The following is a 26,968-nucleotide window of genomic DNA, read 5'->3' as shown; positions in this document are numbered from 1 at the left end:
CAGGTTTAACAATAAAACCCTGTAATCCACAAAAAGATACAGATCATCTCAGTAATTTTTGTATTTTTTATTGTAATACAAGAGCTTAACAAAAATTCAATAGCATGTATCTAAAAAGTGCGACTGTTTTGCAACAAGATGTTTTGTTCTAATTTGAATTTTTAGCTAAACAAATTTAGTGCCTTTGCAATGGAAATTTGCTATGGAATAAGAAATTGCTATCAAAATACCCAATTGCAAAAAAATGAAGAATACTATTGAAACAGTATTAGAGCAGTGTTGTCCAATGCCCACATGTGGCCCAATGGAGCAATTTGTGCTGCCCTTCTGATTGCAAGAATGTCACAAAAATATCATGTCAAAGTTATGTTATGACTAAAAAAAGGTTTGGCAAATCCAAACTAGCAATCCGGTGAATAACATTGATATTAAACCTCTTTGTTAAGTCATAATGCACTTACATGACAGTATAATCACCAATCAAACGTAATTACCGCAGTAGCAATTTTAAAAACATGGAAGGGAAATATTTAAAACCAATTAGGCCTATCTCATTAAAAAATAGTTCAATAAAGTGCGTCTTTGTGTTATTCACCGATGTAATGAAGTGACTGTTGACATTTGCAGCGGCTCTTTTCGAAAAAGCAACATCAATTTTGGCCTTACATCGCATTTTAGTTGGACACCACTGTATTATGCTATGGTAGATTGAGGGGCAGCAACTTTGAAAAGAAAATTATTGCTTGGAGTGAGTTGCACTGGTGCAGTATGCATTACGAAAAAATTTTGCGCAAAAACAAGTTATAACAAGTTAAGAACTGCTAACAATTTGTCAATATTTTAAAATCACAAGAAATCCTTGAAAGTCAGAACTAAAACATCAGGCAAAACTATCTCCTTCCCTTCTCCCCTTGCGATTATCAGAAACCACTCGACCGGAACTTTCTCACAATTTCCTTTTTTTATGATTCGGCCGACAGTTTGCGGATTTTTGAGTTTGCAGTCGTACAGGTAAACAAAGCCTATATTTGATTGTCAAAAACTTGATGTATTCTCAAATAGTCAGGCATCTTCCCAATATTTTTTGAACTCAATTTTAGGTACGTTATAGCTCATACGTATTTTTGTCTCATACCTATTTTATTGGCTATTCAAATGATACAAAGTTGCGAGCTATTCAAGTGATACAAAGTTGCGAGTAGTCATAAGTGGGTCGCTTCAGTACATCTTCATACATGAACCATAATTTATTTCTCTTTATTGGAAATCGACATGACAAGATGCATCGCATTTGAAATCATCCGTCATTACATGTCTTTTATAACGCTTTGGCGTTCGAAGTTGGCACTGTCTTTATTTTGGTGTGCGAAGTTGGAACAGATCTGTCTTTATTCGTCAGATGCCAAAAAACACACAAAAAGACTGGCAGTGCGATCTTTTATGAAAATTTTAGCCTCGACGTATGCTTCATTTCGGAACAATGGAAACGCCATGGGGATTGCAGACAACTAACACAACCAAATTGTTAACTTGTGCTGTGAACTGCTCACCGCTTTTACATGGCGCAATCGGTTGAGGATCGAAGTTGGACTTTAATTGCGAATCTTGAATTGGTGTGTATGAGTTTCACCGTTCACGAATATTGCAAGTGTGACGTTGTTGTTTAGTGAATGTGTCACAGTTCGTTAACTGCGCCGCAAATATAGAAACAGTTTTTTACAACGGCACGGAAAAAACTAGTGACGAGCTTATCTGGCTGTTGAGCCTGTTGATTTAGTCGTGTTATCGTTGACAAACTAATAATCGTCAACAAAAGAAGTTTTGAAAATTGATTTGATCATCCACGCCGTGAAATTGGGTCACAGGCAAACTGTAGGACTGATAATAAAAATAAAAAATGTGGAGGTTTCTAAAGCCCCAGCTGGAAACACTCTTCGCAAATGTGCCGTGATTTGCAACTCGCTGAAGCTGAAGCCACTTATACCCCTCTTCTTACCCACAATTACTGCAAACCGTTTTATAACGCACGAGCTCACAATTATTGTCGTAAGATGTTGTACGGGACATGTGCACACAACTTAGGTCAAATGCGCAACACATGGAAGCGCTTGTGAACGTTGCCTACAGCACGCATTGCAAGTCATAGGACCGATAGCAGTCGATGAGATACCTCAAGCAAGCGCAAATTTATATTGCCCTGGACCCCAAAATATTTCTCCAGTCTTGAAATAACCAAATTCGATATTGCTGGCAAAACTCGTTCGACAGTTTGATACTTACATTTTGGTAGAAAGGCCCACAATGGCAAGATTCGACTGTTGTATTTGGTGCAGCACTGCAAGCTCCATATTCGCGAAAAAAATGAACGCTTAAACGCGAAAGATCCAGCCGAAGGGTACAGGTTGGCCTGGAAAACCTTGCATATAACGATGGCAACTTCACATTATCGCACAAAGATGCGAAGAATAGCTCCTGTTGTCATAGACAGCGTTTCGATAATCTCATAAAATTATTCGGTCGAAAAAATCCTGCACGGCACTGCATGATGATATAGGCCTAAAGCATGCTTCTGGTGTTGACTCTACGAATGTCATATTTGTATCATTAGGAAACCTCCCAATACAGTAAAAGGGAACCGCCGACCAAAGGCAGTTGCATTCAGCGCCAAACAGTTAGGACAAACATGCAAGTGAAGTTTTCTGTGCATCGTGAGCTATATGCCCTTGATGCTCCTCGTGCTCGTGACAGTTTGTGTTTCCCTGGTGGGGACCTGTCACCCCATGCAGCCTGTACACCACCGCAAGAAAGTACGTTTCTTTGGAGCAACTTCGTCTTCAAGTTGTGCAAACTTTTGTTTACGCCAAGCTGCGAGCGATTTCGGAAATGAATTTGATCCCATTATTGCCTCTAATGACAAAATACGTTTAATGTCAGTTTGACTCGCTCATTCCTATTGTTTTTTATGACTAAACTCTAATTCATAACAATTACCATTCGTTATCTTTTTTGATAATACAACGCTACTGTAACTTGATCGCAACGAAACCTAAAAAAACCTTTTCGTTTTACAGCAAGACTAATTTTTTGTTTCACAATCATTTTGAATAATCGTTTCAAAAAGACTGTTTTAGTGATTTTCAACATTTAAACAGTGTAAGTGGGGGCGGGTATTTAGTATATTGTCTTAAATCGATTAATTGTTTACAGCTCGACAGGAAGGACAACCCTACAACCGGCATAATTAAATACCTTTCCAATGATGCTAAACATGATTGCGATTTCAAGATATAGTGTATGCCTATACCGACCGGATATTTATTATGAACATTATGCAAAAATTCACTGTTTTAGTCACTTTTATGTTATTGCATCTATTCTAGACCGAGAAGACAATTCCAACAACGGGACCTCGGTAAAGAATATGGACAGTTATTGGAGTACGTATGCCACATGTTTTAGTAGCTGCATGCATGAACCGTGTGACTCCATTCCGATCGGTTGCGGTCCGTGACTCCTGGTTTAGTGTTATAACTGTTCATGTTCATTTCAGTAATTGGCATAATGCCATTTTCTGTGTTTAAAGAGTTGTGAAGTTCTTTTCTGCGTCAATGTATTGCGTTGTGTTTGACACTTTCGGTGTTGTTAGTCTGTGTGGTTTCGATCCTTCGTAACGAATCTATTTAAGTAGTTTGTGTGGTAACTGAATTATAAGTTGTTGTGTATGTAGGTTCCCCTGTTGTGGCGACTGATGTAAAGATATTTGTAATTACGCCGGTTCCGAATTATTGGTGCGTGTTTAAACGTTCGTTTACTGTTTATGATTCTGACACAAATTTGTTTGTCCAGTAACAGCAGTTCTCGCACTGTTTCCGTCTAATACAAAGAAAATAGCAGCTGGGTACCTTAGCGATGTCGGTGCAAACCTTAGCGCCTTTGCAGACTGAAAAAATTCACGTTTTTCAGCAAGGCTGTTTATATATTTTTTAATGTTTATTATATGAATAGGACACAATTAAAAAAAAAGCAAAAATACAATTAAGAGAAAGATATGTTACAACCCGCTTTTAATATTTTTTTTTACTGTACGAGCAACACGACCAGGTGCAACAACACAAAACGCATAAAAAAACAGCTGCTTTATTGTGTTTTAACTATGTGTGCAAAAACCGATCTACAGTTTTTGTAAGACTGTATTTGTTTAGCCAAGGTCATCATCTGAAGAAAGTCCACTTATTTCCTCTTTGTCACCATTTAATGCTTTCCAAAATGCCACAACTACTTTTTCAGCATAGACTTTGCGTGATTCCTGAGGAAGAGACTCAGCTGTTTCTGTAATATTTGCTGCAGTGTTACTAAAAGTGCAATTAAACCAAAGTTTAATAAGTATAACACTTACGTTTTATCAAGTGCATTTTTTGAAAAAGAGATTCAAAATCACTTTCATCTAATTCATCACTATCTGGCTTTTCTAATAACTTGTCAATCCTTTTTTCAACTGTATCATATGAATTAGGAATTTCCGAAGCATTTTCTTTCAACTACAATTTAAGAAGCAGTTTATATACTTGTTAATGTTATTGCCTAAGAATTTTAAAACAATCAAACAGTTGCAAACAAAAATATGAAGGTATATATACCAAATTATTTACGTTGCTATTATTTCCATCCTGTTTAAAAGTCATAACAGGCCATGTGATAGCACTTAACGCATCTTTTATTCGTTTAACTCCATAATCTTCATCTAGAAAAAATTGTATTAACAAACATTAGTTTAATTCTTGTTAAAATTTACATTCATCAAAATCTTCTTCGTCAGGATTCATTTCTACCAGCTCGAAAGCATTCTTAATACACCATCTTTGCATATCTTCACGTAAAATATATGTGTCATCTGTGCTTGATGACGAGCACCTTAAAGGAGTCAAAACAGTGAGCAAAATAAAAAACTAATGAAGTCTTATTATAGACCACCCTCACTTTTCACAGACTGCAAGTTTAATTTGTGGTTGCAACACTTCAAAAAAAGGCAACCATGATTTCAAATGTTCCAAACCTTCATCAGCCTTAAAAAATTAATTACCAACAGGATAAACAGCATGCAGAGAATTCAGTGATATTTGGGTCAAATCATAAATTGATATTTAACATGTTGCTCTATAAAACGTGCATAATATATATAAAATTAAAGAAAAAAAATTCAGAAATGTTTTCATAATCATCAACAACTTATTGCAAAGTGATCTAAATACAATTTAATTTAATTAGCCTTTAAAGTTTAAACCATCTTTAAAAATGGTATTCTAAGGCCAGTTTGTCTGCCACGGGTATGCATAAATTAGTGTTGCTTAAAATCACTGTACTGCAGTTAAATGTAAATTTTTGTGACGTTAATTATAGCAAATATGTACTAGTTCATGAACTGTAGTGTAAACACTCTTTGTCCACTTTTTACTCGCATAAACCAATCTTTTGTTTAAGAGCCAAAAAGTTTCCCCAACATTGCCTTCGACTTCTTTAAATATAAAAAACTTACCAGTAAAATTAATGGTACACAACCATTTTAGATATAAATACCTTTTTAGAGCTAAATATAGCTATGATTGCTTGCACATGATCTGAAAATGTTTCATCAAACACTTTTTTGGAATTCACGCCACACACATCAACATCGGCAGTATAATATTTGTTGGTAATATTCCATGACAGATAGGAGGATGAAGTGTCTGTTTTGCAAGGCAGATCCTGAATGCCATCAAAACCAAAAACACCTAAGATGCACAACACAATAAAATATTTTACTCAGTAATATTATTTTTTGAAAGCTACATTTTACATCATAAAGGTACTTAGCTTAAAACAGTCTAAACATGTCATATATATGTTTATTATTGAATAGGTACACAATTCCACATATAAAAAGAAGACTATTTCCTTGGTGTAAAAAAGTCAAATTTACAAACATAGAAAGTTTTGCAAATTGCAAAAAATCCTCAGGTTGCATGTAAAATTAACATAATTTTATACCTGTTAAAAGTTTGGAGGTAATGGGTGTGTTCGAAAGCAATGATGAAGTGTCAGTGTTTACAATCACAATAGCTTGTTTAGCCATTGTTTTTTTTTTTGCATTAATCAATTACCAAGTATTTATTGCCCATTTAAAAACAAAAATGTTTTGATTCATTTGATTAGAAGACTGCTGAAAAAACACTAACCTAGTCTAAAAAAAACATTACCACATTAAAAAGAAAAATATTTGTCACATCAGTTAAAAAGTGTGATTAAAAATAATGTATCACATTTTGGCATACATGCCACACAAAAAAATTCTGTTATGTCCATCATGTTTTTATTCCAGTGAAGTACTGACTCAATATTGCTGAGGTCCGTTACCGTTCACACGGCAGTCTACCTCTTATTTGTTTTATAGCCTACACTGACACTGACACTGCGATAATGCATGGAGGGCAGGCCCAGCAAGACAAAAAGAAAGTGTTTTACAACACATATGAACTTGTGATGCTTTGTGTAATTTACGAGGTACTGTGTTTATGCCATACTGCTATAATTGTTTCCATTGCTAATAGTTCCTTACCAGAGCCACAGAGAGGGATGTTAGTTGACAAACAAAAAACGCCAGTTAACAAAACTTTGTACGCGGGTTACTCGGTCGCTCTACGAGGTAGCAGCATGATTTTTTAACACGTAAAAGTTCATAGGCTCACCTTTCTAAAGATACAAAAATTATAAAAAAAAAACATATTCATATTAGGTTATGAATATGATATGCGTATTATGACATAAGTTGCAAAAACAAGATTCGTTGGCAAAAATTTTAAAGCAGAGCATCTACTCTCTTTAACCTTTTAAACGATACTAAAATATATGAAAAATTCGAATGGACAAGTGCAGAAATATGATTTTATATTTTGAAAACATGAAAATATATCGATTTGTTTTTGATAACTTTCGATAAATGTTCGTACAAACCGAGTCGCAAGTTCTTCTTTTGAATAAACAATCCTATGCCATACTAGTATCGAATGAAATCAAACTTTAACCAATTCGCTCGAGGATGCTATGCGAAATTCAACGATAACTCACGCTAACCCGAAAAAATGCGCCGCGTCTATATGTTTGTCACTGGTAAGCCAAACATTGTCTGCCGAAAGCTCCGCGTAATCTGAACTGAAGTATTCATACAATTCGCTTCACGCAGTACAAGCAAAAAAATCCGCTACATAAAAACACTAATGTAAACACATATTTTTTCGATTTGAACGATGGCTATGCAATTCTCAGTGTCAAAACGAAGGAAAGATAAGTTGCAAATTAGTTTTCCTTAGCTCTATAACTATTCATGTTCCGACTTCGTGTCATCAATGGGTCTGACATGACAATGCTGCAGGTAAAGTTTGGCAGAAAATGCATTGGTTTAGATAGGAGTTCATCAATAAAACGCGTTTCGCGCTGCGGTAAATCATTTTGTGGGATTTTTTTTTGTTCAGGCAAAGCAGAAATTGTCGAAGAATTTAAGTCGTAAAAACGTACACAACAGCCAAGTTGCTGCCAGGTGCGCTAGTTGCAGTTGATTCGAGACGCTGTTCTTGGTGTTTGGTGTTTGGTACATATATTCTTCCAAAGTTTCTGCTTTGCCTAAACTTATAACTTTTCCCATAAAAGGATTTAGAGCTGCGCTACACGCGTTTTAGTAAGTTACTCCTATCCAAACCAATGCATTTTCAGCTAATCTTTACCTGCAGCATTGTGACGTCAGACCCATTGATGACGCGACTTCGGAACCATGAATAACCCACTATTAGATGTGGTTTAAAACCAAACTTCTATGAACAAGTTTTACAAATATTCTACAAGAAATAAAACATTTTGATACATATTACACATTTAAATACATAATAACCAAATCAATTACGTAGTCGGGGTATTTTAACTAGCTTTCTGATGGTACCATATTTAGTTGGGGCCGGATTTGTAGATGAAGTTTCGATCGATTTATGACAATGGACATTAATATTTGTCTCCAATGTCAGGAATTTTATTTTGTTTAATTCTTACAAAGTACATGTCATTCTATGTGCGTTTGAAGTTTTGTCGACTGGAAAAAAAAGTTGTCAATAAAGCGTCTCTTTGGTTTGGGGAGGTCGTTCATTTGTCTCTTTACAAGCCTTTGATTTTGTGTATGATAGATGCTAACATTTATCTTGGGTAAATACAATGATATTTATTAAACCTGGCAATCCTAAAATGTGACATACAGGCATTCATAAAAGGTAAAATTCAGCATAGGTATGAGCGTATGACGTACAATTGTACACTCAGCTGGCAGCTTATTGTTGTACAACTAAAATAAAATTTTGCTTTAACCAAACTACAACATTTTTTTTTCTGTTTAGGCAATAGTGTTTGCAGTATGGATCCTGCTAGCAATAAACAAACAAAGATTTTATCAACAGATGAAGCAAATGTTCGTTCAAGAAATGCTAACAACTCAGGATACAACTATTTAAATCATGCATCGGAAGGTATTGCATGTTTAAGATGTTCTTGTCTTTAGTTTCCCACTGTCGTTCATTATCACCAATTTTTACTGAAAAAAAAATTAATGAATAGTCAAAATGAACTGAATTATATTTCAGATACATTTACTGTAGAAGAAGCAGTGGAAGCCATTGGTTTTGGGAAGTTTCAATGGAAACTATCTCTACTAACTGGATGTGCTTGGGTAGACTTATTTTGTTTTTGAGATTATCTAGTGATGACAAATGAAACATTTGTGTTTAAATTTTTTGGTGTTTTTACACAATTTTTTTGGTGTTTATTGTCATACTTGTGGGGTCAGCTGTCCACACAGACTTGATAGATGCTAAGTCAAACACTGTTGTAATGCTTTAGTGTTTGTTACGTTTATATTAATCATTTAGGAAGTATTTCCATAATGTTGTGTTTCAGAGTGACATCTAGCTTAAATAATTTTTTGAATTTCTGAAAAAAAGGTCTGCCAGCAAAACAATACGACATCATTAAATGGCTTTCACTTTATTGTAACAACTGGATAAAATTCACTTGAAAGACCTTAAACTCAGGTATCATTTTCATTTAGAATGGGACAGGGGGAGTGATTCATTTAAGATTTCATGTCTCTTAGGCAAGTGCATAACTTACATCCATCTACCTCATCTTCCAATTCAATTTCAACTACCAGTACATATTTTAACCGCATATACTTCAAAAAATATCTCTTGAATCATTTTAGAAAGATGAATTAGAAAAAGTGCATAATTAGTTTTATCTGCTGATTGCTTATTTAATTGCAGATGGCAGATGCGATGGAGTTAATGATTTTAAGTATAATCTCGCCACAACTTAAATGTGATTGGCATCTATACTCATGGCAAGAAGCACTTATCACAACAGTATGTATTTGTTTAGATTGTTGCAAAGCTTTGAAACAATAAATAAAATAAATGAGCTAAAATGCAAACTATTTTTACTTTTTGGTATTTTTGTAGCTGAGTTTAATTGTTTTTGTTCCACAGTAAAACATAACTGTGTTTATAGCATAGATATTAATATAATTAAATAGTAAAAATAGATAAACCCCAATAAAATGTGTTTATTTGTGCAAAAAGCTTGAAGAAGGAAGTGCAAATTGTATTTGTAAATCTACCACTGACCTTTTTAGGTTGTTTTTATTGGCATGATGATTAGCTCTTCATTGTGGGGAAATATATGTGATAAATATGGAAGAAAAACTGTAAGAAATTTCTTTTCAAGCAAGTACTCTAAAAAGTTTTAGTATAATACTATTTGCAGGGATTAATCCTGTGTGTTGTATGGACATTCTACATGGGACTCCTAAGTTCATTTTCACCAACTTTGGTTTGGATTTTACTCTTAAGAGGTTTGGTTGGATTTGGAGTTGGTGGAGTTCCCCAATCGTAGGAAATTATAAACAAAATGACTAATTTGCAGTCTCTCTTATCTCACTTTCTGTTCCAGGGTTACGCTATATGCTGAGTTTCTTCCAGTAAAGTCCCGTGCAACATGTATAATGCTGATTGAAGTATGTATTTGTTCATTTTTACAATAATATAAACCTAAAATGCTATTTGGTATGTTGATTGATTTCGTGTTTTCCATGTGTTTTTTGGAAGCTGTTGAGAATACAAATACATGCACAAAATTGCATAAACATATTTTTTATACTACATTAATATACATTTTGTACCTATCACTACAAGACATTAAAATGCTGGAGAAAAATGGTTCTCACCTTTTTTTCTTCTGGGTTGCAATTTATATTTTACAGTAGCAAAGTTTCCTTTGCTTACTATTGTTTCTGAATTTGTAATAAAAGATTTTTATTTCAGATTTTTTGGGCAGTAGGAACATGTTTGGAGGTTGTTCTAGCAATTATTATAATGCCAACACTTGGTTGGAGATGGTTGCTTGGATTCAGTTCTTTACCTTTGTTACTATTTTCAGTTGCATGCAAGGTAAATTCGCTTAAACTCCAAATCTACATATTCTGTATAAGTCATACTTTGACAAAAGTTGTGATGTCATTGGGTTTTGGCTAACACTAGATGAACCAAAAAAATAAGGTTACTACTAAAAAAGTTTATACCTGGCATTGTTGACTTTTCGGTTTAGTCTTTCAGCTGTTTTGTTTTCTAAACTGAGAAAAATTTAGTTGTATCTAAATTAAATACAATGTTATTTTGCAGTGGATGCCAGAAAGCCCAAGATACAATGTACTGTCTGGAAAACCAGAAAAGGCGTATGAAGCTTTGAAACGCATTGCAGTGGAAAATAAAACCGCAATGCCTATGGGAAAGCTGGTTTGTTGTAAACAGGTGACCCTTGTACTTTGCTTTTTATGTGATAAAGTTAATTAGGTTACGTTGTTGATTTTATATAAATGGTGTTTGAAATTTAATTTTAGGAAAATAGGGGACGGATTCAAGATTTGTTTGAAAGCAAGCAAATGGGAAAAACAACTCTCTTGTTGTGGATAATTTGGTATGTAAATATGTACAATGTTCTATTTTTTTGTTTAAATTTGTGGGATGATTAGCACCAACATGGCAAAATCACCCTTTATGCACAATTTTGTAATAGAAGTAATAAAACACCAAATTGCTGCTAAATTTCTTCAACAATCAATATAAATAACTATAACATGGAAAGGCACAAATCTTTTGAATATTATAATGCGAACACATATAAAAACACCTTGTTTGGGGTTTTAGTGTTTGTGTACTTCTGGCTACTATCAAGGCCAGAGATTAAAATACCCAATTCGACAACTAGGAAAGTAATTTGTTTTCACAATTAGAAGCCTTGTTTTTATCAATAATTGGTAACTAGCAGTTTGCAAGGTAAACTAGTATGGGGCGAAATGTATTCATTTGCACTTTAAATCATCAATTAACTCTTAAAGCATTCATGCATTCAAGCTGTGCTTCTGCTCTGAACAATAATCAGCATGTAGTGTATTGTGAAAATGTTTTGAATTGTTTTGGTTGCCTAATTTGTGTTGTACTGAAATTAATCGTTATATGTAAATACATTTTAAGTAGTGGAGTATTCTTTACGTAAGGTACAAAGTGCAGGTTCCATTTTAATTTATATTTATATATATATTCTTAAATATGCTTACAGAAGTAATGGATTGTACGATATTTTCAGGTTCAATTGTGCATTTGCATATTATGGTTTGGTTCTAATGACAACTGAGTTGTTTCAAGTTCAAGCCAGTGTCGGAGAAGAGTGTTTTAGTAAGAATATAATTTGCTAATTTCTCAAAAAAATGCAGTAGACATGAATCATCATGGTCATATCAGCTAGTAAATAAGAGACTACATCTATGTCTTGATATAATAATTTTTATTTGAAATTAATGTTATTGATTTTGTTTGTATTCCGTCATCTGAAATGGAATTCAGTTGTAAAATATTTTATTTTGCAGCGGTTGCAACCAATTCCACAAGTGACTGTAACATGGTTTGCAAAACTCTAACAGAAAAAGATTATGTTGATTTATTATGGACAACTCTTGCTGAGTTTCCAGGTTTCGTGTTTTAATGCTTATATCCATGAAATATTGATGTTGTTAGTAATTTGCCTCATTTGTTTACACAGGTGTTCTTATAACTGTTGCAATCATCGAGATTTTAGGACGAAAGAAAACAATGGCCCTGGATCTTTTAGGATTTACACTATTCTGCTTTTTACTTCTTATTTGTACATCAAGGTAAACCTTGCATGCAAATATATTGGTTTGGTCCTTAAATGTAGTACAGGTAACAAATGTTGGACTAGGTGGTAACTTATTGAAATTGTATCATGTCATTGTGTTTGTTTTGAAGCTGTATGTCATCATTTTGTTAAAAATAAGCTCTACAAAGTCACCATGTGTAATTGTTTTTGTCTGACCAGCAGACCAGCCAAACTATGATTACCACTTAAATCAATGTTTAAACTGGTACAAAATACTGTTCTGTTCCCATGCTGTAAATTGTTAGTACTGAGCAATGGATAAACGTGGTTGCTAAAATTGTGGCAAATGTATCGGAAAACAAAATTTTTGGTCATGAGGTTCACAGGCTTCGCAGCCAAGGCATAGCAGAATATTAGATCTGATCAGAGTAATAAAAGCTGTGATTGCTAAATACAAAGGGCCTGCACAGTGGGGCGATCCTGCCTTGCTATGCGAAAGCATGGTAATACTTCTGCGTTAAAAGTTGGTCATTTACTAATCTCATGTTGAATTTTTTTAGAAATGTCATGATATTTTTTCTGTTTGCGGCAAGGGCCTTTATATCTGGTGCATTTCAGGCTGCTTATGTCTACACTCCTGAGGTACAAATATATTTGTCCAAAATGCTTACACGCTTGGAGTTATTTTTATTTGAAAATTATGTTAAACTGCAAAGCACATTTGTCATGTACATACTTTTAAATTATTCCTAGAGCTCCAAAAGGAGTAAAAGACGATCAGCGCCAGTAAGACTCTATTACAGAAATAGTAATTTCGCCTATTGGCATCTTCAGTTTCTGTCTAAAACAAGATAGCCATAAAAATTAATATTTCTGCAATAAAGATCTTACTGCTTTTGGAGCTTTAGGAATATTATATTGATTTGTAAAGACAGATCCTTCGGTCAACGTCTTGCAAAGGCTGATTCCTGCAGTCAATTTCTGACGTTTTCTGTATTACTTTTGAATTATTGTTTTATTATAATTGCGACACTTATTTTTATTTCTAATTTAATTACCAACCTAAAATGCACACATATGTATGATGATTTTGGTTAGGTTTACCCAACTCTCTGCTTTAGGTTTACCCCACAAATGTTCGTGCAATTGGACTTGGTTCTTGCAGTGGTGTAGCACGATTGGGAGCAATTATTACACCTTTTATAGCCCAGGTAACAATGAAATAAATGTAGATGATTTTTTTGACATCATTTGCATGTATAGGTAATGCTACGGTCATCTGAACCAATGGCTGTGACCATTTATGGTGTTGTGAGTTTATTGGCCGGATTTGCATGCTTATTTCTTCCAATTGAAACCAAAGGAAGATCGATGCAGGTTGGTAGTTTCAGTGGACTGCAAAATAGGAATTGTGTTCAAGACAATAATAGCACATGCCTCCAGACCTGCTGTTAAATAAACGTCCACATGTTGATAGACTAAAATATTTAAAGCATTTTATTTTGCATAATGAACTTCTATATAAATGAAGCTTGAAAAAATTGACAATTTGGAAATTGTTGTATATGTTTTTAAGGAAACTGCCAGTGTTACAACTTTCCAGGAAGATGGAGGCATTGCAATGTCTGATATTAATGAAGCAAAGTGAAACTCAGTGTGTATTTATTAAAATGGTTTAAACTTGTGTACAATTTAAAGTTTTTTTTCTCCAAATAAAATGTAACACTATATTTTTAACTATATCCCTTCATTTGCTGTTTAATCCATATTTCAATGCCACAACTTTGTTTTGTTGTCACTGCCATTTTAAGAAAAATAGTAAAGGCACAAGCAGATTCTCCAAAACCGGGGATTCTAAATTTACCTGACATGTGCAATTTACCTGAAATTAAATTTACCTGCATTTCTTTGTCTGTTTATTATGTGCAATAAAAATCAGCTAAAATGATGTGCTTGCTGGATATAAAGCATATTCGTTTCCTTATTCATTCGATGTGACATCTACAAGATATATCCGATCCGCATTCTATACAGTGTGGATCGGCCCATATTAATTTTATCACCACAACTGGCACGAGACCGAGATTCTAAATAACTTACGTAAAAATGGTAAATAGCATTTCATGGTTGAAGAGTTGCAACCCTAGGTCCCAAAATTATGATGCGGGACGTACAAATTTTATGATTGTAGAAACAGGACATGGACTTGGAATAACCCTGAGGATGTCTCGCCGGATGGTAGACGAAACGTCGGTTTCAATAAACACTTTCGAAATTTAAGTACCAGAAGAACAAATCCTATTTATTACTATGCCTGGCAGCAAAAATGGCAGTATGAACTTGTTGGTTCTATATTTTGTTTAAACTTGGTCTTTACAAATCGATTTCTACTCTTTTGAATTTACATCCAGACTTCCTTTCTTGCGTTACGTCGTTCAACGAGCGCTATACTTTTAAGTGTGAGTGAGCAGAGGTTTTTTCACGCCACAACATACTGGTATTATAGGTTTGTAGCCGTCAATAACCATTCTACATCATCGGCTAACATTGTTGTCCATCGCATTGTCATTCAAGTTGCTATAGCTTCACCAAGAAAACCGAAATTTTAAACGGATTTATTGATGACATTATTTTTGGGCTGGATAGCAGGTTTCGTAAAAATAAGTTGTAAAAAGAATACCGGGTGTTCATTTTCTGACTTGGAACACGTGTTTTCCGTACTCTGCAGATTTGCATTTGCAACCATTGATCACACAAAGACGGGTATTCCCATTTCCTTCCACAGTTTCTAAAGGCATTTTGCACGAAGAGGCTAAAAGGTAGCGGCGCTTGAACGAAGTTGACAATAAGCCTTACAATAGCAACCTAGCGAAAGTTTGGAAAGACAGATTTGGTCCCAGCGTCAACCGCTCCACATTCACACAAGACATGGCCAAGGCAGGCCTGTCTCAGCCTTGCGGATATTGTGCGTTCCGCAGTAATTTCGGCAACCATATCGATGGTTGCAAGCACAAATCAATTACTAACACCCAATGGGCCAATGCCAATTCGGCAGACATTAAACTGCGAAACTATGGTATTTATAAAGCTGCCTGAACAAAGTACAAGTTTTTCAAACCATGAAATGTAGGCTCAGTTTTAAATAGTTCCAAGACCAGGTCACCTCTGACGAAACTTTTTTTGTGGGCAATTGATCAATTATTTTATTTTTTGTATAGGCTGTTTCGTTTTATGCGTGTTCTTCTATTGACTCCTTAAATCCGACACCAATCAGGTAAACAATCTTGTATTAAGATGGCTGAAACGTACGGCATCAGTCCAAATGAAACCACAAGTAGAAATGGAATGGAATGGAATAATGATGCAAGCTGGTATGGCCCATATAAAGCATGAACACAAGTCACAGGTGCCCGCTAGGCATGACAGGGCGGACCAGCAGGTTACGACACTGTATAGTCCTTTATTGTTTTAGAACCAGGGCGGTCGTGGTCTGTAATTATTATTGTACCACGTTTGGTTTGACCTTTTTACGTGGGAACCCGGTCACGAATATAAACAGTACAATATGACAATTTTCATATTAATATACACTGTGTATATAATACTATCTGCTTTCAAACAGATGCTAATTTGTTCAGTACGTGAGGTCTTATATCATACGCCACTTGTTGGATCATACGCCAATCTTTTTTATGCTACACCCCCCTACTTGTTAATTTCAGATAACTTACAATTTTCAGTTAAAGGTTGCATTTTTAATTTTTTCGCTTGTGACTCCAGGACCTCGCTTTATGACCTTGTATTTTGCCTTTGTCATTCTGGCAGAATAAAAATATGGTCAAATCATTACGCATGATTAAATAGTATTTCACATAATTGTCTCCTAAAGTTTATCTGATTTAACACTTCAGCCACAAAAAGTTGCATACATAAACCAGAGAGATATAGGTCTGCACTGTTCCATGTAACCTTCTATAAATTCTTTTCGTTATCTATAAACTTCCGTGTTGCCTTAATGACGACATAAAACAACCATAGCCTAATAATACATATTTGCATTATAGTTGAATCGTTGGGGATTGTAGATAATGGTTGCAATTTTTTTTAGAATTGAAGAACCCATTTTGATACGAAGGTCATTTGAGATAACATGTGCCTGAAGACGACATATCGGGGGTCTGTAAATCTTCTAAGACTAGTATAAAGACAATTTTGTAGGCAAGTATCATTTCGGGATAACACGGTTTCTCTTCATCTGTCTCAGTTGCTGTTTACCTGAGTGTTGCCAGAATGTGTTGCCACCTGGTTGTGTGGGGTGCTGTAACGATACGCGCAGTAGGTCGCATTACTTTAAGTGCTGAAGGAAGCGCATCACAAAAAAATAAGTCGGGCATAAAGTTCGCCGGTGTGAGTCTCATCTTAAGCTTGTACATACGCAATAGGCGAAAATTATTACTTCTCAGTCGTGTTTGTGTCACATTAAACCATAGAATACTAAAACATGGAATGGAAACTCTTTTCGTCACGCATGAGTAACACTTTACGCAAAATGAAAAATGCATTGAGTTAAATGCGATTTTGGCGTTTTTCGGCGGCCAAAAACTCCAAGTTAATGTAACCACAAGAATTTATTTAAATGTAATTCAAGTAGTTTCATCCTTAATCTTTTAAAATATGTGGATGATTTTAATTATGACGCGCTTTAATACACTTTTTAACCGTGTGTTACAAGTCACCTTACTGACTAAAAAAATGTTAATACGTCATCGCGTCAACCTCAAAGATGACGTAAGACATGTAATTACGTCATTCAAGTAATGACGTAATGTTTTATATTTGCATATCTGCCTAAAAAGCAATCATTGGATTCAGAAACCTAATATTTGAACAAAACAGTCTGACCCAGAGGTCACATTTTTGCAGTCATTATTGGGTATGTATCAAAATGTTTCATAGCTCCTCTTTTTGTAAAGACATATGTTGGACAGATAGTGCAGTACTACATGAAGTAGTTTTTGGCCCAAAATGTCAGATTGTAGCCTTTGTAAACCAGATAAGATAGGGCCAAATTTTGCTGCTTAATTTTAAAGATTGTATTTATTTGGTTAACCATACTTAAATCTGGCCGTTTTTCATCTTTTATGCAAATAATATTAAATGATAAATAAATAGTGGTAGCTATCTAAAAAATATTGACATACCATCAAATAAATTATTGTGTCATTTTTTATATTCCATTGGTTTTGAGCAATTCATGCCACATATGAGCCGATGCTCTGTGAATAATAATGAACTTGCTTTTGTTGTACTAGTAATCTACTTTATACATTTTTCCCACACATCTGAGTTTTCTATTTGATTTCATTGTAAATATTTGGTTGTATATTGGCATTTTTGCCGAAAGTTCACCTTTAAGTGTTGATTAATCCAATATTCCTGAGAAGAAAACAAATTTGATGGAAATTATTTTTGTCAAACTATTGCACACATAACAGAAGTATATTTTTTTACTCTTATCATAACACTTGGTTGAATGCTCCTGACACAGTTGAAAATATGTAATGTTTTGTTGAACTAAACATAATTGCCTTTTGTTTCAGCAAAATTGGACCTTAACATATTAATAACCTTTTTCACTAGTCATTTTTTTTTCTTCGCAGATTAGTTTTAAATAAAACACAACAGAATTTGATTTAGATATGTATTAAAATGCTTCTGAGGAGACATGTCATGTTGGAGAAAAAGATGAAAGTTTTCAGAATTTACTCGTATGCAAACACTTAAAAACAAATTATAGTTGGTTTATATTGGAAGTATTCCCACTGCCTTTGAGTATTTGCAAGCAATCAACATATATTTTGTCAAGGCTTAGCTTTTTCAAACCCATATTATGCACAAAATGTTGTTTTGTGTTGAACTTTACTGAAAACATTTGCACTCAGCAGTATGAACATGGTGTTGGCAAGGTATTTCCTGATATCAACTGATTTTAATAATTTGGTTCATTATAATATCTTCATGTCCATCTTCATCAAGATACAGAAATCGCAGAAAAAAAGCAGTCATACTATCGTTTGTCAACTGTTTGTCAAATGCCCTGTTTTTGCAAAATAAATATTCCCAAACAATCGCATTACTGTGTGCAGAGATACTGTCCTAGAAAAAAACATAATAAGCAAGTAGTTGATTTTACATAACAAGCATAGTAGTTGATAATATTACTCGATTTAGCCTCCCACTGCTTGCAAACAGCAAAAGCGCGCAATTATTTGTTCATAGTTTGACCCAAAAGGCAGTAGACAGCAAATCGCCGTAAAAAATGATGCGACGCGATTTATTCAAAATCATTAACATATTTCAAAAGACGAGGGACCAAACTTCCTGTTTCTTTGAAAAAGTTTTAAATTTTGTTCTATTTAATGGGTTTTTAAGCCCCTTAGAAAACATCAAAATCGCATTTAACCCAATGCATTTTTCATTTTGCGTAAAGTGTTACTCATGCGTGACGGCGCACTTTCAGCGGAGTTTCCATTCCATGTTTTAGTATTCTATGATTAAACTGATGTTCTTGCAAAACATTATGTTGATTGTCAAAGAAGTTAGTTTTGCCCAAGATATCAGTAACGCAACGAACAACTCGCTTTTATGAATTGTGCAAACAAAAATTGGAATAGCTGTTTAATCATGCGTAACGCTAAAAGCGTTTTTGTGTTTTTATGTGCTGCCCGTATAAAAATAGTTGTTTTCACTGGCGATCGGTGACGTGGTGACGAACAAATAGACATAGACTTGTTTTCAAGGCAAGGTTTGTATTGGTTGTCCCTTTATTAATTAAATTGGGACTGGGGGTCTAGTGTACAATTGTACGAACCTATGTTCTTAAAATTGGGGAAACCCCAAATTACGCCACAACGAAGGTGGGGTGAAGTTATGATATCACACCAAAAAATAAGTCACTGTGACGTCACTAACCGAAGAAATGCAACGACGAAGTTTACGTAGTTCTCCTGCAGGCATCGGAGGGTCTACAAAAAGCACAACAGCAACAAAGAAATACATGTTTACGCTTCATTGATTATTTAATAAAATAAACCTATTACGAGCTTGAAATTACGTACGATCGACCACAAGTGGTAAGAACAAATTTAAGCTGAGCATAGCGCGTTTTAGCGCCGTTGGCGGTAAATATGTCACAAAGTGTTCAATTTTACGTTACCCTGAAAGAGATGTCGTACATAATAGTTCGACGACAAACTTTTTTGTGACGTAACAACCACATTTTACGCCAGTTTTATTTGGTTTTCACATGTTATAAAGAACAGCCCCTCCTTCACAATCGTGCTTATTCATAACGAAATCCGACAAGTATTTCTTCCAAAAATTACCAAGATGTTAACCTATGTTAACGCACTTTAGCGCGGTGGGCGTAAACCACTATCGAAGTGTACAATAGTACGTAACGTCGCAGAAACTTGAAATTTAGTACGAATGACAACAAGGAACACATAACAAACATACTAAAAAATTCAAGTCGCAAACTTTTGTTTGTGACGTAATAACGTTGATGATAGATGGATTCGATCAAAATTGTTGATAACTTATAACACCTTCCCTTCTGTACAATCGTACCAAAATTCACGTTAATCGGACCAGTACTTTAGCTTGCACACCTCGGAGGGAGTACCAAGTGCGAAATCATACGTAACCACGAAGAAGACGTCGAAGAAACTTCAAATTTTGTACAAATTACAAGATGGGATGTATAACAAACAAAATAAAAATTCAAGTCGCTACAGGTTTATTCACCCTCTTTTAATCAATAACAAACTTTTGTTTGTAACGTAATAACGTTGATGTTAGATGGATTAGAACAAAATTGTAATCAACTTATAACATATTCCCTTCTGTACAATCGTACCTATCCTTGGACGCCGACAGTCGTTGTTCCGTCATGATTGACCCGCAGACACATAATTTTGTCAAAGACAGCAACCCATGTTGCCGAACCCAATTAATGGCGTCCTTGTTGGGGAGGAACGCACTACACAAAGATAACTTTCGTGAATTAACTCCCACCAGCGAATTTATGTTTGTTTCACACGAATTTGCAAGGAAAGATGTTTTTTTGCGGTTTTCGTTACACATCATAAAAAAAGAAAAGGGCGATACCCAAGTTTTGTAGATGCCAATTATTAGAAAACAATGAGCATTGTTGGCAAACTTGCAGGGACTTGGGAATACCAAATAAGGCAACGAAAATATGCTTCCTGGTTTTGAGAAACTACTTTTGACAAATACAAGCAGATTCATAGCAAGTCAGCATTCCAGTATTACCACAGCAAAGCGTTTCTGGAACTGTGAAACACTTTTGTCATATAAACAATACTTAATTGCTGGAAGACTTGACTTGGTTGAAAGAATATATTTCGGTTTGGAATTAGTTATTAATTCATTACACAATTGATTTACCTGCATGGCTGCATTCCAACTTTCTACTCCAGTGTATTGATGTCGCTGGTAATAAGACAATGCCTAATCTACGACTTGACACTGCTCAAATTAGGCAACAGGTCTCCTGGAAGAATATAATAAATTCGTATCGTAAAAACACAGCCACAAATACCATTGGGTCACCGTAAGGTCGTGGTTAATAAACTGGTGGCGATTCAAATGTTGTTTCTTTGATGCCTTCTTTGTGGTTGCAATTTCGCGTAGGATACCCTTTTATTCGCTAACGGGCACTGCCCCTGGTTGCTCGACAATGTAACAGTAATCACCAATTAAGAAGACAAGATAACACTTTTTAAACATGTGTCAGTGAATACGTTGATGCAATAAAGCAAGCTAAAATATTCCTTTTTAAGCGAGGTACGACTGTCCAAAAAAATTTTTTATTGATGAACGGTCCTGCAAAAATAACAACAAATACATAGAGGTTAGGTCAAAGACGCTGTCAGGAAATGTAACATCTATGGTTGTTTCATAGTTGTGGCCATTCAATTTTGTTCTTAAATTCATTTAAACACGTTTGCAATACATTCCAATCTGTTTGCATATCTTTCTAGTGAGAAAAGCTGGGAACTTCACATACTATGAAAAGAGCTAATGTTACTCACGAATTCATTGCCTTAATTGATTTACGCAAACAACCCCAAAGTTTCGGTTGTGTTTTTGAATAAAATTGACCGGACCCTGATGTTTTACAACACTAACCCTGACCTTACTTTTTTACGTCACAAACAAAGGTTTGTGATTGTTTAAAAGAGGGTTAATAAACCGGTAGCGATTTGAATTTTTAGTATGTTTGTTATACATCCCATCTTGTAATTTGTACCAAATGTCTAGTTTCTGCGACGTCTCCTTCGTGGCTAAAACGCGCTATGCTCAGCTTAAATGTTTTCTTATATTGCTTTTGGACACCCTTGTGGTCGATCGTACGAAATTTCAAGCTTGTAATAGGTTTATTTTATTGAATAATCAATGAAGCGTAAACATGTATTTCTTAGTTGCTGTTGTGCCTTTCGTCGCCTGTCCAATGCCTTTAGGAGAACCGCGTATGTGCGTGTTGGCGAGAATGTTCGTCGGTGCGTATCTTCGGCTAGTGACGTCACAGTGACGTAATTTTTGGTGTGACGTCATAACTTGACCCCCACCTTCATTGTGACTTATTTTGGGGTTTCCCCGATTTTTAGGACATAGGTACGTATACAATTGTACACTAGACCCGGGTATTGTTTACAGTCGTAAAATACAAAAAAACGCTCTTGTTCAGGCTTCAGGGTACCTTTATTTTATTGCCCATTGTTTTCATCCTGTATTTCCATTATTTGACAGTGATGACGATGACATCATACACAAAAAACATGTCACAGAAATAAAATCATGAGAAATTGTTTTGATGACATTTTTGCATTGCAATACTTCTTATATGCATAAAAATCTATCACAAACAATGTGATTAGTAAATCAAATCTGGATCAAAAAAACCAAAGGCCCCTGGCAGGCTGTCGATCGCACACCGTATCAATAATAATGTATTAAAATCCAAACACAGCGATCTTCAAATAGATTTGAATAAGTTTTGGTAAATGGAGAAACTGATGATGCCGTTTTAGGCGAAATATATTTTTCTCTAAATAAATCGATCTGAGCTGTCTGAAGATCGCTGTGTTTGGATTTTAATACATTACTATCACAAACAATTTTCATTCGCAAAAATTATAGGCCAAATTATAGAAAAACCGAAAAATATTTAATGTTGGGACCACAGCACAAAATTTATTCAGTTTTCAATGGATTCTGATGATTGCTACTATGAGGATGAAGAAGAAGAAATCAATGATAATTTACATGAGAGTGACTGTTTAGACATAGATGAAGGTTTTCTTGGTGATCCAGCAGAAGATAGTGAAAATACTGCATATCAAGACCCAAGAGATGAAGACCTTTTTCCCTATGAATGCTTGTCTCTTAATGATGTAGTAAAATTAATGAATATTATCTTAGATGAAGTGAAAGATATTTTAAATGTATGTTGTGTTGTTACTTACATTATATTTTTTGTTGTAATTTATTTATTCTCAGATACCATCAACCACTTTACGTATTTTACTTGCACACTTTAACTGGGACAAGGAATTGTTGTTAGAACGTTATTATGAGTATGAAGGAAATCAGGAGCGAATATTTGCAGATGCCCATGTGATCAGTCCATTTAAATCTGCTAAAATGTGCAATCTGAAGGTATAATATACTTTACTGTTTTTGACAATCTTTAATTGATTTTGTTTGGATTTCTTTTTTAGATTAACTCCAATTCTCTTATTCCATGTGAAATTTGTTGCAGTTCTTACCCTCACAAAGTGGGTTTGGTGCTTTTCAGTTTTTATATACATAAATACATGTGGATTTGATCAACAACAAGATTTTTGTTGCAGTTAATGGCAGGATTGGATTGCGGACATATTTTTTGCAAGGATTGTTGGTCGCAATACCTTAGTACTAAAATTATTGATGAAGGAATGTCACAGGTAAATTTTAGGTTTGTGAAGATTGTATTTATGATTTTTGTTAGTAATTTTGACTTGTCTATGTGTATGTTGGGCACAGATTTTGATTTACCATCCAATATTTGACACATGATATCTACCTAAACAACAATGTAACAACATCTTGTATATTTTTACCTTTGGTTTAGTTGCCTATTTCCCCTGGGTTGTACCTAACTATCCCTTGATAATTTTAGTTGTGTGATTTTTTTTTGCTCCACCCTTATTTTATTTGATGTCATTTGCAGATGATTTCATGTCCTGCATTTGACTGCAACATTATTGTCGATGATGCACTTGTTATGTAAGTATCATAAGTTTCACATGAAATTTCATTGTTAGGCACTATTCTTTTACTGACAGGCAGTTGATAACAGACAAAAAAATCCAACAGAAGTATCAACATCTTATGACAAATAGCTTTGTTGAGGTAAAGATCTTGTAATAATTGTAGTAAATGCAGTTTAATGGTGTTATTTTTATAATATGTAGTGCAATTCTTTGCTTAAATGGTGTCCAGCTCCAGATTGTCATCATGTGATTAAGTTGGAGTACAAAGACCGACAGCCAGTAAAATGTAACTGTGGAAGGGAGTTTTGTGCAGAATGTAGTGAACCCTGGCATGACCCTGTCACATGTGTGGTAACACTTATTTCCTTTTTCTGTTTTTGTAATGTTGTTGTTTCTTATTTTTATGTCTTTAATTGAAGTTTTTTGATATTTCTAGATACAATCCAATCAATTGCCTATGATATATGCCAGTTTTGACAACATTGTGTCCATCGTATTGTAAATGTACCTAAATATGTGTTTAATCACATCACATTTATTGTTTAGCATTTAAAGAAATGGCTCAAAAAATGTGATGATGACAGTGAAACATCAAATTGGATTTCAGCCAATACCAAAGAGTGCCCAAAGTGCCTGGCAACTATAGAGAAAGATGGAGGCTGTAACCACATGGTTTGTAGAAATCAATCTTGCAAGGTATTATGCAGAAAATTATGCCAATATAACAGTACCTTCTAATACAACTGTGGCATTTGGTTAGCATGAATTTTGCTGGGTGTGTCTTGGACCTTGGGATCCCCATGGTGCCTCGTGGTATAATTGTAATCGGTACAACGCAGACGATGCTAAAAAGGCACGAGATATACAAGAGGTTTGTAAGATTTTTTATTGGGTAATAGTAACAACTACATGGTCGATGAATCTTACTTCCAGCGCTCAAGACAAATGTTACAAAGGTATTTATTTTATTGTACCCGGTATATGAATCATCTTCACAGTTTGAAGTTTGAACACAAGGTCAGTGTTGTATAAGGCAATTTTTTTATATTTTAATTGAACTTCTTTTTGTTTTCAGTTATATGCCCATGTGAAAAGAAAAATGGATGAAATGCAAAGTCTAAATATGACTTGGATTGAAGTTCAATTTTTGCAAAAAGCTGTTGATGTTTTATGTCAATGCCGACAAACATTGATGTACACTTACGTATTCGCATTTTTTTTGAAGCGCAATAATCAGTCAATTATATTTGAGGTAAGATAAGATTTTAAAGGTATTTTACCTACTATGAAAATTCTAAACGTGCAGGAAAATCAAGCTGACTGTGAAAAAGCTACCGAAGTATTAAGTGAATACTTGGAACGTGACATTACAACTGCTTCAGTTGCTGAAATCCATCAAAAAGTTCAGGATAAATACAGGTATTTTAACTGCCTGGTTATGTTTTGAAGTAGTTCTAGTTCAATTGTTATTTTATTATAGGTACTGTGATTCACGGCGCAACGTTCTATTACGACATGTTCGTGAAGGTTATGATGAAGATTGGTGGGAATATTTTGACTGAATACATAATGTTAAATCAACAATCTTGTATTGCGATGACACTTTGTAAGAGTTTTTTTTCTGTACGCAATGGAAGAAAAATAGATACTAATTTTTGTTTCATGTAACATCTGATCATTTCGTTTATGGGTTAACAGATATATCTGTGGCCTCTTTCATAAACCTTTACACTTTGTTATGCAAACGTATTATTGCCAACATAAATCACCAGTCACTAATTCATTGTTGTAGTTGTGTGCCAGCTTTTTATTATTTGCTTCAGTGCATAAAATAAACGCCTGGTGGATATGTCCCGGACGAATTTTTCTGAAATATTGGTTTTATGTGCTTTGTATATCGAGAAATATTAAACACATTTCTTGCTGTATTGAAATAAACTTAAGCAGAAGCTGGTTTACGTCTCTGAAAAATGGGTGAAACTTGTAACTTGTGATTACTTAAAGTTGCTACGTCAAAACCTGTTAAAGATAAATTATCTATGTGGTAGCATAAGTGTTTTAGATGTGCAATATCTGAAAAGAAACGCCGTAGAATCGACCATGTTTCCCTTCATCCAGTCTACGTATTAGTTGTGTGAGGAATTTAAGTGCATGTGACACGCACATGGCAACTTTACTTAAAAATAAAGGTACATCTGCGCAGGGGAGGATCATGCCCTTTACATGAAACATTACTGGGTACATCTACAACAAATATATTTCTCAGTTTTTGGTTCTGCTTCTACGTCAACTTAACAAAGTAGGAAGCTGCAATAGAAGTAGCGGCGACCAATAATCGTAAAGCTTTCGCTACAGCAAATTTGGCGTCATGAACGACATTAGCGTCAAAAACGACCTTCTTTGCATAGGAAAAGCGCCTTATATACAAGATACCGAATAGTTATAACAGCGGTGACATCACACAAAAAATACCTCACATGAACTTGAACAATAACTAATGAAGTACGGCATCGTTTAACTACGTTCAGACAGATAACGACCATTCGACAGGTCAGACGAAAACTGAAAATAGGTTTTGACCGCCAGGTATCATAATGAAATATTAATCTGACGTTCTTCTGGTGAAAAACAACAAATATACACCTTTTGTTTAAAAAAGATTGTATTTTCTGACGTTCCGCCTGTACGAACGACTAGGCTTCTTCAGACAATAAAACAAACACAGTAGCAAACCCACGGGCAAAGAAATTAGGCGACGAAAAAGTACAAAATAGCGCAACAGCTAAAACACAGCGGGACATAAATTAATGGACAACATCAATCACGGGTCAAACGGCCGAACATGGGAAACAAGAGTCAAGAATGGTTACGGGCGAAATTGCGAAACACAGGCGAAAGTACTTTTCCATCATTACGATTTAACACATTTTAGGTAGCGAATTAATATAATAATTTTCCACAAACAACCATTTTGCCAAAATTGTTTCTTGTTTCAATACTTTTGCTTCCTTCCAATTGATACAGTGGTCGGTGTCAAGCATGTGGGCAGATAGAGCAGATTTATTGGGTTCCATATTGCGTACGACTGCCTTGTGTTCTTTAATACGGGACGTTAAATTGCGCTTAGTCTGGCCAATATACACTGTGTTACAATCAAAGCAAGGTATTAAATACACAACACCTGTCATTTGAAGCATACGGTCTTCAGGTTTAGAAAACATGTTTTCTAAAGTGCACACCGGTTTCGTGGCAACTTTTACTCCAGTGGCGTTGAGTATTCTTGATGTCCGCTCAGAAACTCCCTGTACATATGGTATGGAAGTGAATGCTGTGTAAGTTTATGTAGGTTTGTTGTGTGTGGGTGGTACAAGATTTCGGTTAGTGGGAAA

General features: G+C 34.9%; 3 protein-coding genes across 6 annotated transcripts; 2 read left to right on the top strand and 1 right to left on the bottom strand.

Annotated features, from left to right (window-relative positions):
• Positions 1 to 3,977: 3,977 nt before the first annotated feature.
• Positions 3,978 to 6,568, bottom strand: LOC145911490 (alpha- and gamma-adaptin-binding protein p34-like). Of its 2 annotated transcripts, none has more exons than XM_082998855.1 (7): positions 6,025 to 6,568; positions 5,575 to 5,768; positions 4,978 to 5,063; positions 4,793 to 4,911; positions 4,638 to 4,741; positions 4,397 to 4,538; positions 3,978 to 4,329 (listed from the first exon to the last, which is right to left on the bottom strand). In XM_082998855.1, the coding sequence occupies exons 1-7, from the start codon at positions 6,107 to 6,109 to the stop codon at positions 4,199 to 4,201; spliced, it is 861 nt and encodes a 286-aa protein (XP_082854981.1). In that variant the 5' UTR covers positions 6,110 to 6,568; the 3' UTR covers positions 3,978 to 4,198. The 2 variants fall into 2 exon arrangements, with proteins under 2 accessions (XP_082854981.1, XP_082854982.1); XM_082998856.1 differs by having other exon boundaries at positions 4,650 to 4,741.
• A 1,847-nt stretch (positions 6,569 to 8,415) lies between these two features.
• LOC145910233 (synaptic vesicle 2-related protein-like) lies at positions 8,416 to 14,169 on the top strand. Of its 3 annotated transcripts, none has more exons than XM_082997286.1 (16): positions 8,416 to 8,540; positions 8,655 to 8,740; positions 9,333 to 9,431; positions 9,701 to 9,772; positions 9,832 to 9,956; positions 10,018 to 10,081; positions 10,389 to 10,514; positions 10,746 to 10,874; positions 10,964 to 11,040; positions 11,710 to 11,798; positions 11,990 to 12,091; positions 12,163 to 12,274; positions 12,801 to 12,882; positions 13,362 to 13,451; positions 13,504 to 13,617; positions 13,817 to 14,169. In XM_082997286.1, exons 1-16 carry the CDS (start codon positions 8,429 to 8,431, stop codon positions 13,886 to 13,888), a joined length of 1,551 nt encoding a protein of 516 aa, XP_082853412.1. In that variant the 5' UTR covers positions 8,416 to 8,428; the 3' UTR covers positions 13,889 to 14,169. The 3 variants fall into 3 exon arrangements, with proteins under 3 accessions (XP_082853412.1, XP_082853414.1, XP_082853413.1); XM_082997288.1 differs by having other exon boundaries at positions 8,477 to 8,540; positions 8,655 to 9,101; XM_082997287.1 differs by lacking the exon at positions 8,416 to 8,540 and having other exon boundaries at positions 8,660 to 8,740; positions 9,119 to 9,431.
• Positions 14,170 to 22,427: 8,258 nt separating this feature from the next.
• LOC145910138 (E3 ubiquitin-protein ligase arih1-like) lies at positions 22,428 to 25,532 on the top strand. The gene is made up of 13 exons (XM_082997162.1): positions 22,428 to 22,769; positions 22,825 to 22,983; positions 23,046 to 23,102; positions 23,178 to 23,270; positions 23,537 to 23,592; positions 23,652 to 23,718; positions 23,781 to 23,930; positions 24,126 to 24,275; positions 24,340 to 24,450; positions 24,513 to 24,596; positions 24,655 to 24,831; positions 24,886 to 24,998; positions 25,060 to 25,532. The coding sequence occupies exons 1-13, from the start codon at positions 22,533 to 22,535 to the stop codon at positions 25,139 to 25,141; spliced, it is 1,536 nt and encodes a 511-aa protein (XP_082853288.1). The 5' UTR covers positions 22,428 to 22,532; the 3' UTR covers positions 25,142 to 25,532.
• The last annotated feature ends 1,436 nt before the right edge of the window (positions 25,533 to 26,968 follow it).

Source organism: Ascidia mentula, chromosome 8 (genome assembly GCF_947561715.1).
Source record: "Ascidia mentula chromosome 8, kaAscMent1.1, whole genome shotgun sequence".
Lineage (NCBI taxonomy): Eukaryota > Metazoa > Chordata > Ascidiacea > Phlebobranchia > Ascidiidae > Ascidia > Ascidia mentula.
This window is presented reverse-complemented; position numbering and strand designations above follow the sequence as displayed.

Coding starts and splice junctions, on each gene's coding strand:
- LOC145911490 (XM_082998855.1), bottom strand. CDS start 6,109: ATGGCTAAACAAGCTATTGTGATTGTAAACACTGACACTTCATCATTG. Junction 4,742..4,792: donor CGAAGAAGATTTTGATGAAT/GTAAATTTTAAC, acceptor AATTTTTTCTAG/ATGAAGATTATGGAGTTAAA. Junction 4,539..4,637: donor ATAGCAACGTAAATAATTTG/GTATATATACCT, acceptor CTTAAATTGTAG/TTGAAAGAAAATGCTTCGGA.
- LOC145910233 (XM_082997286.1), top strand. CDS start 8,429: ATGGATCCTGCTAGCAATAAACAAACAAAGATTTTATCAACAGATGAA. Junction 10,515..10,745: donor TATTTTCAGTTGCATGCAAG/GTAAATTCGCTT, acceptor GTTATTTTGCAG/TGGATGCCAGAAAGCCCAAG. Junction 13,452..13,503: donor TTACACCTTTTATAGCCCAG/GTAACAATGAAA, acceptor TTGCATGTATAG/GTAATGCTACGGTCATCTGA.
- LOC145910138 (XM_082997162.1), top strand. CDS start 22,533: ATGGATTCTGATGATTGCTACTATGAGGATGAAGAAGAAGAAATCAAT. Junction 22,770..22,824: donor AAGTGAAAGATATTTTAAAT/GTATGTTGTGTT, acceptor ATTTATTCTCAG/ATACCATCAACCACTTTACG. Junction 24,597..24,654: donor GTTTGAAGTTTGAACACAAG/GTCAGTGTTGTA, acceptor TTTTGTTTTCAG/TTATATGCCCATGTGAAAAG.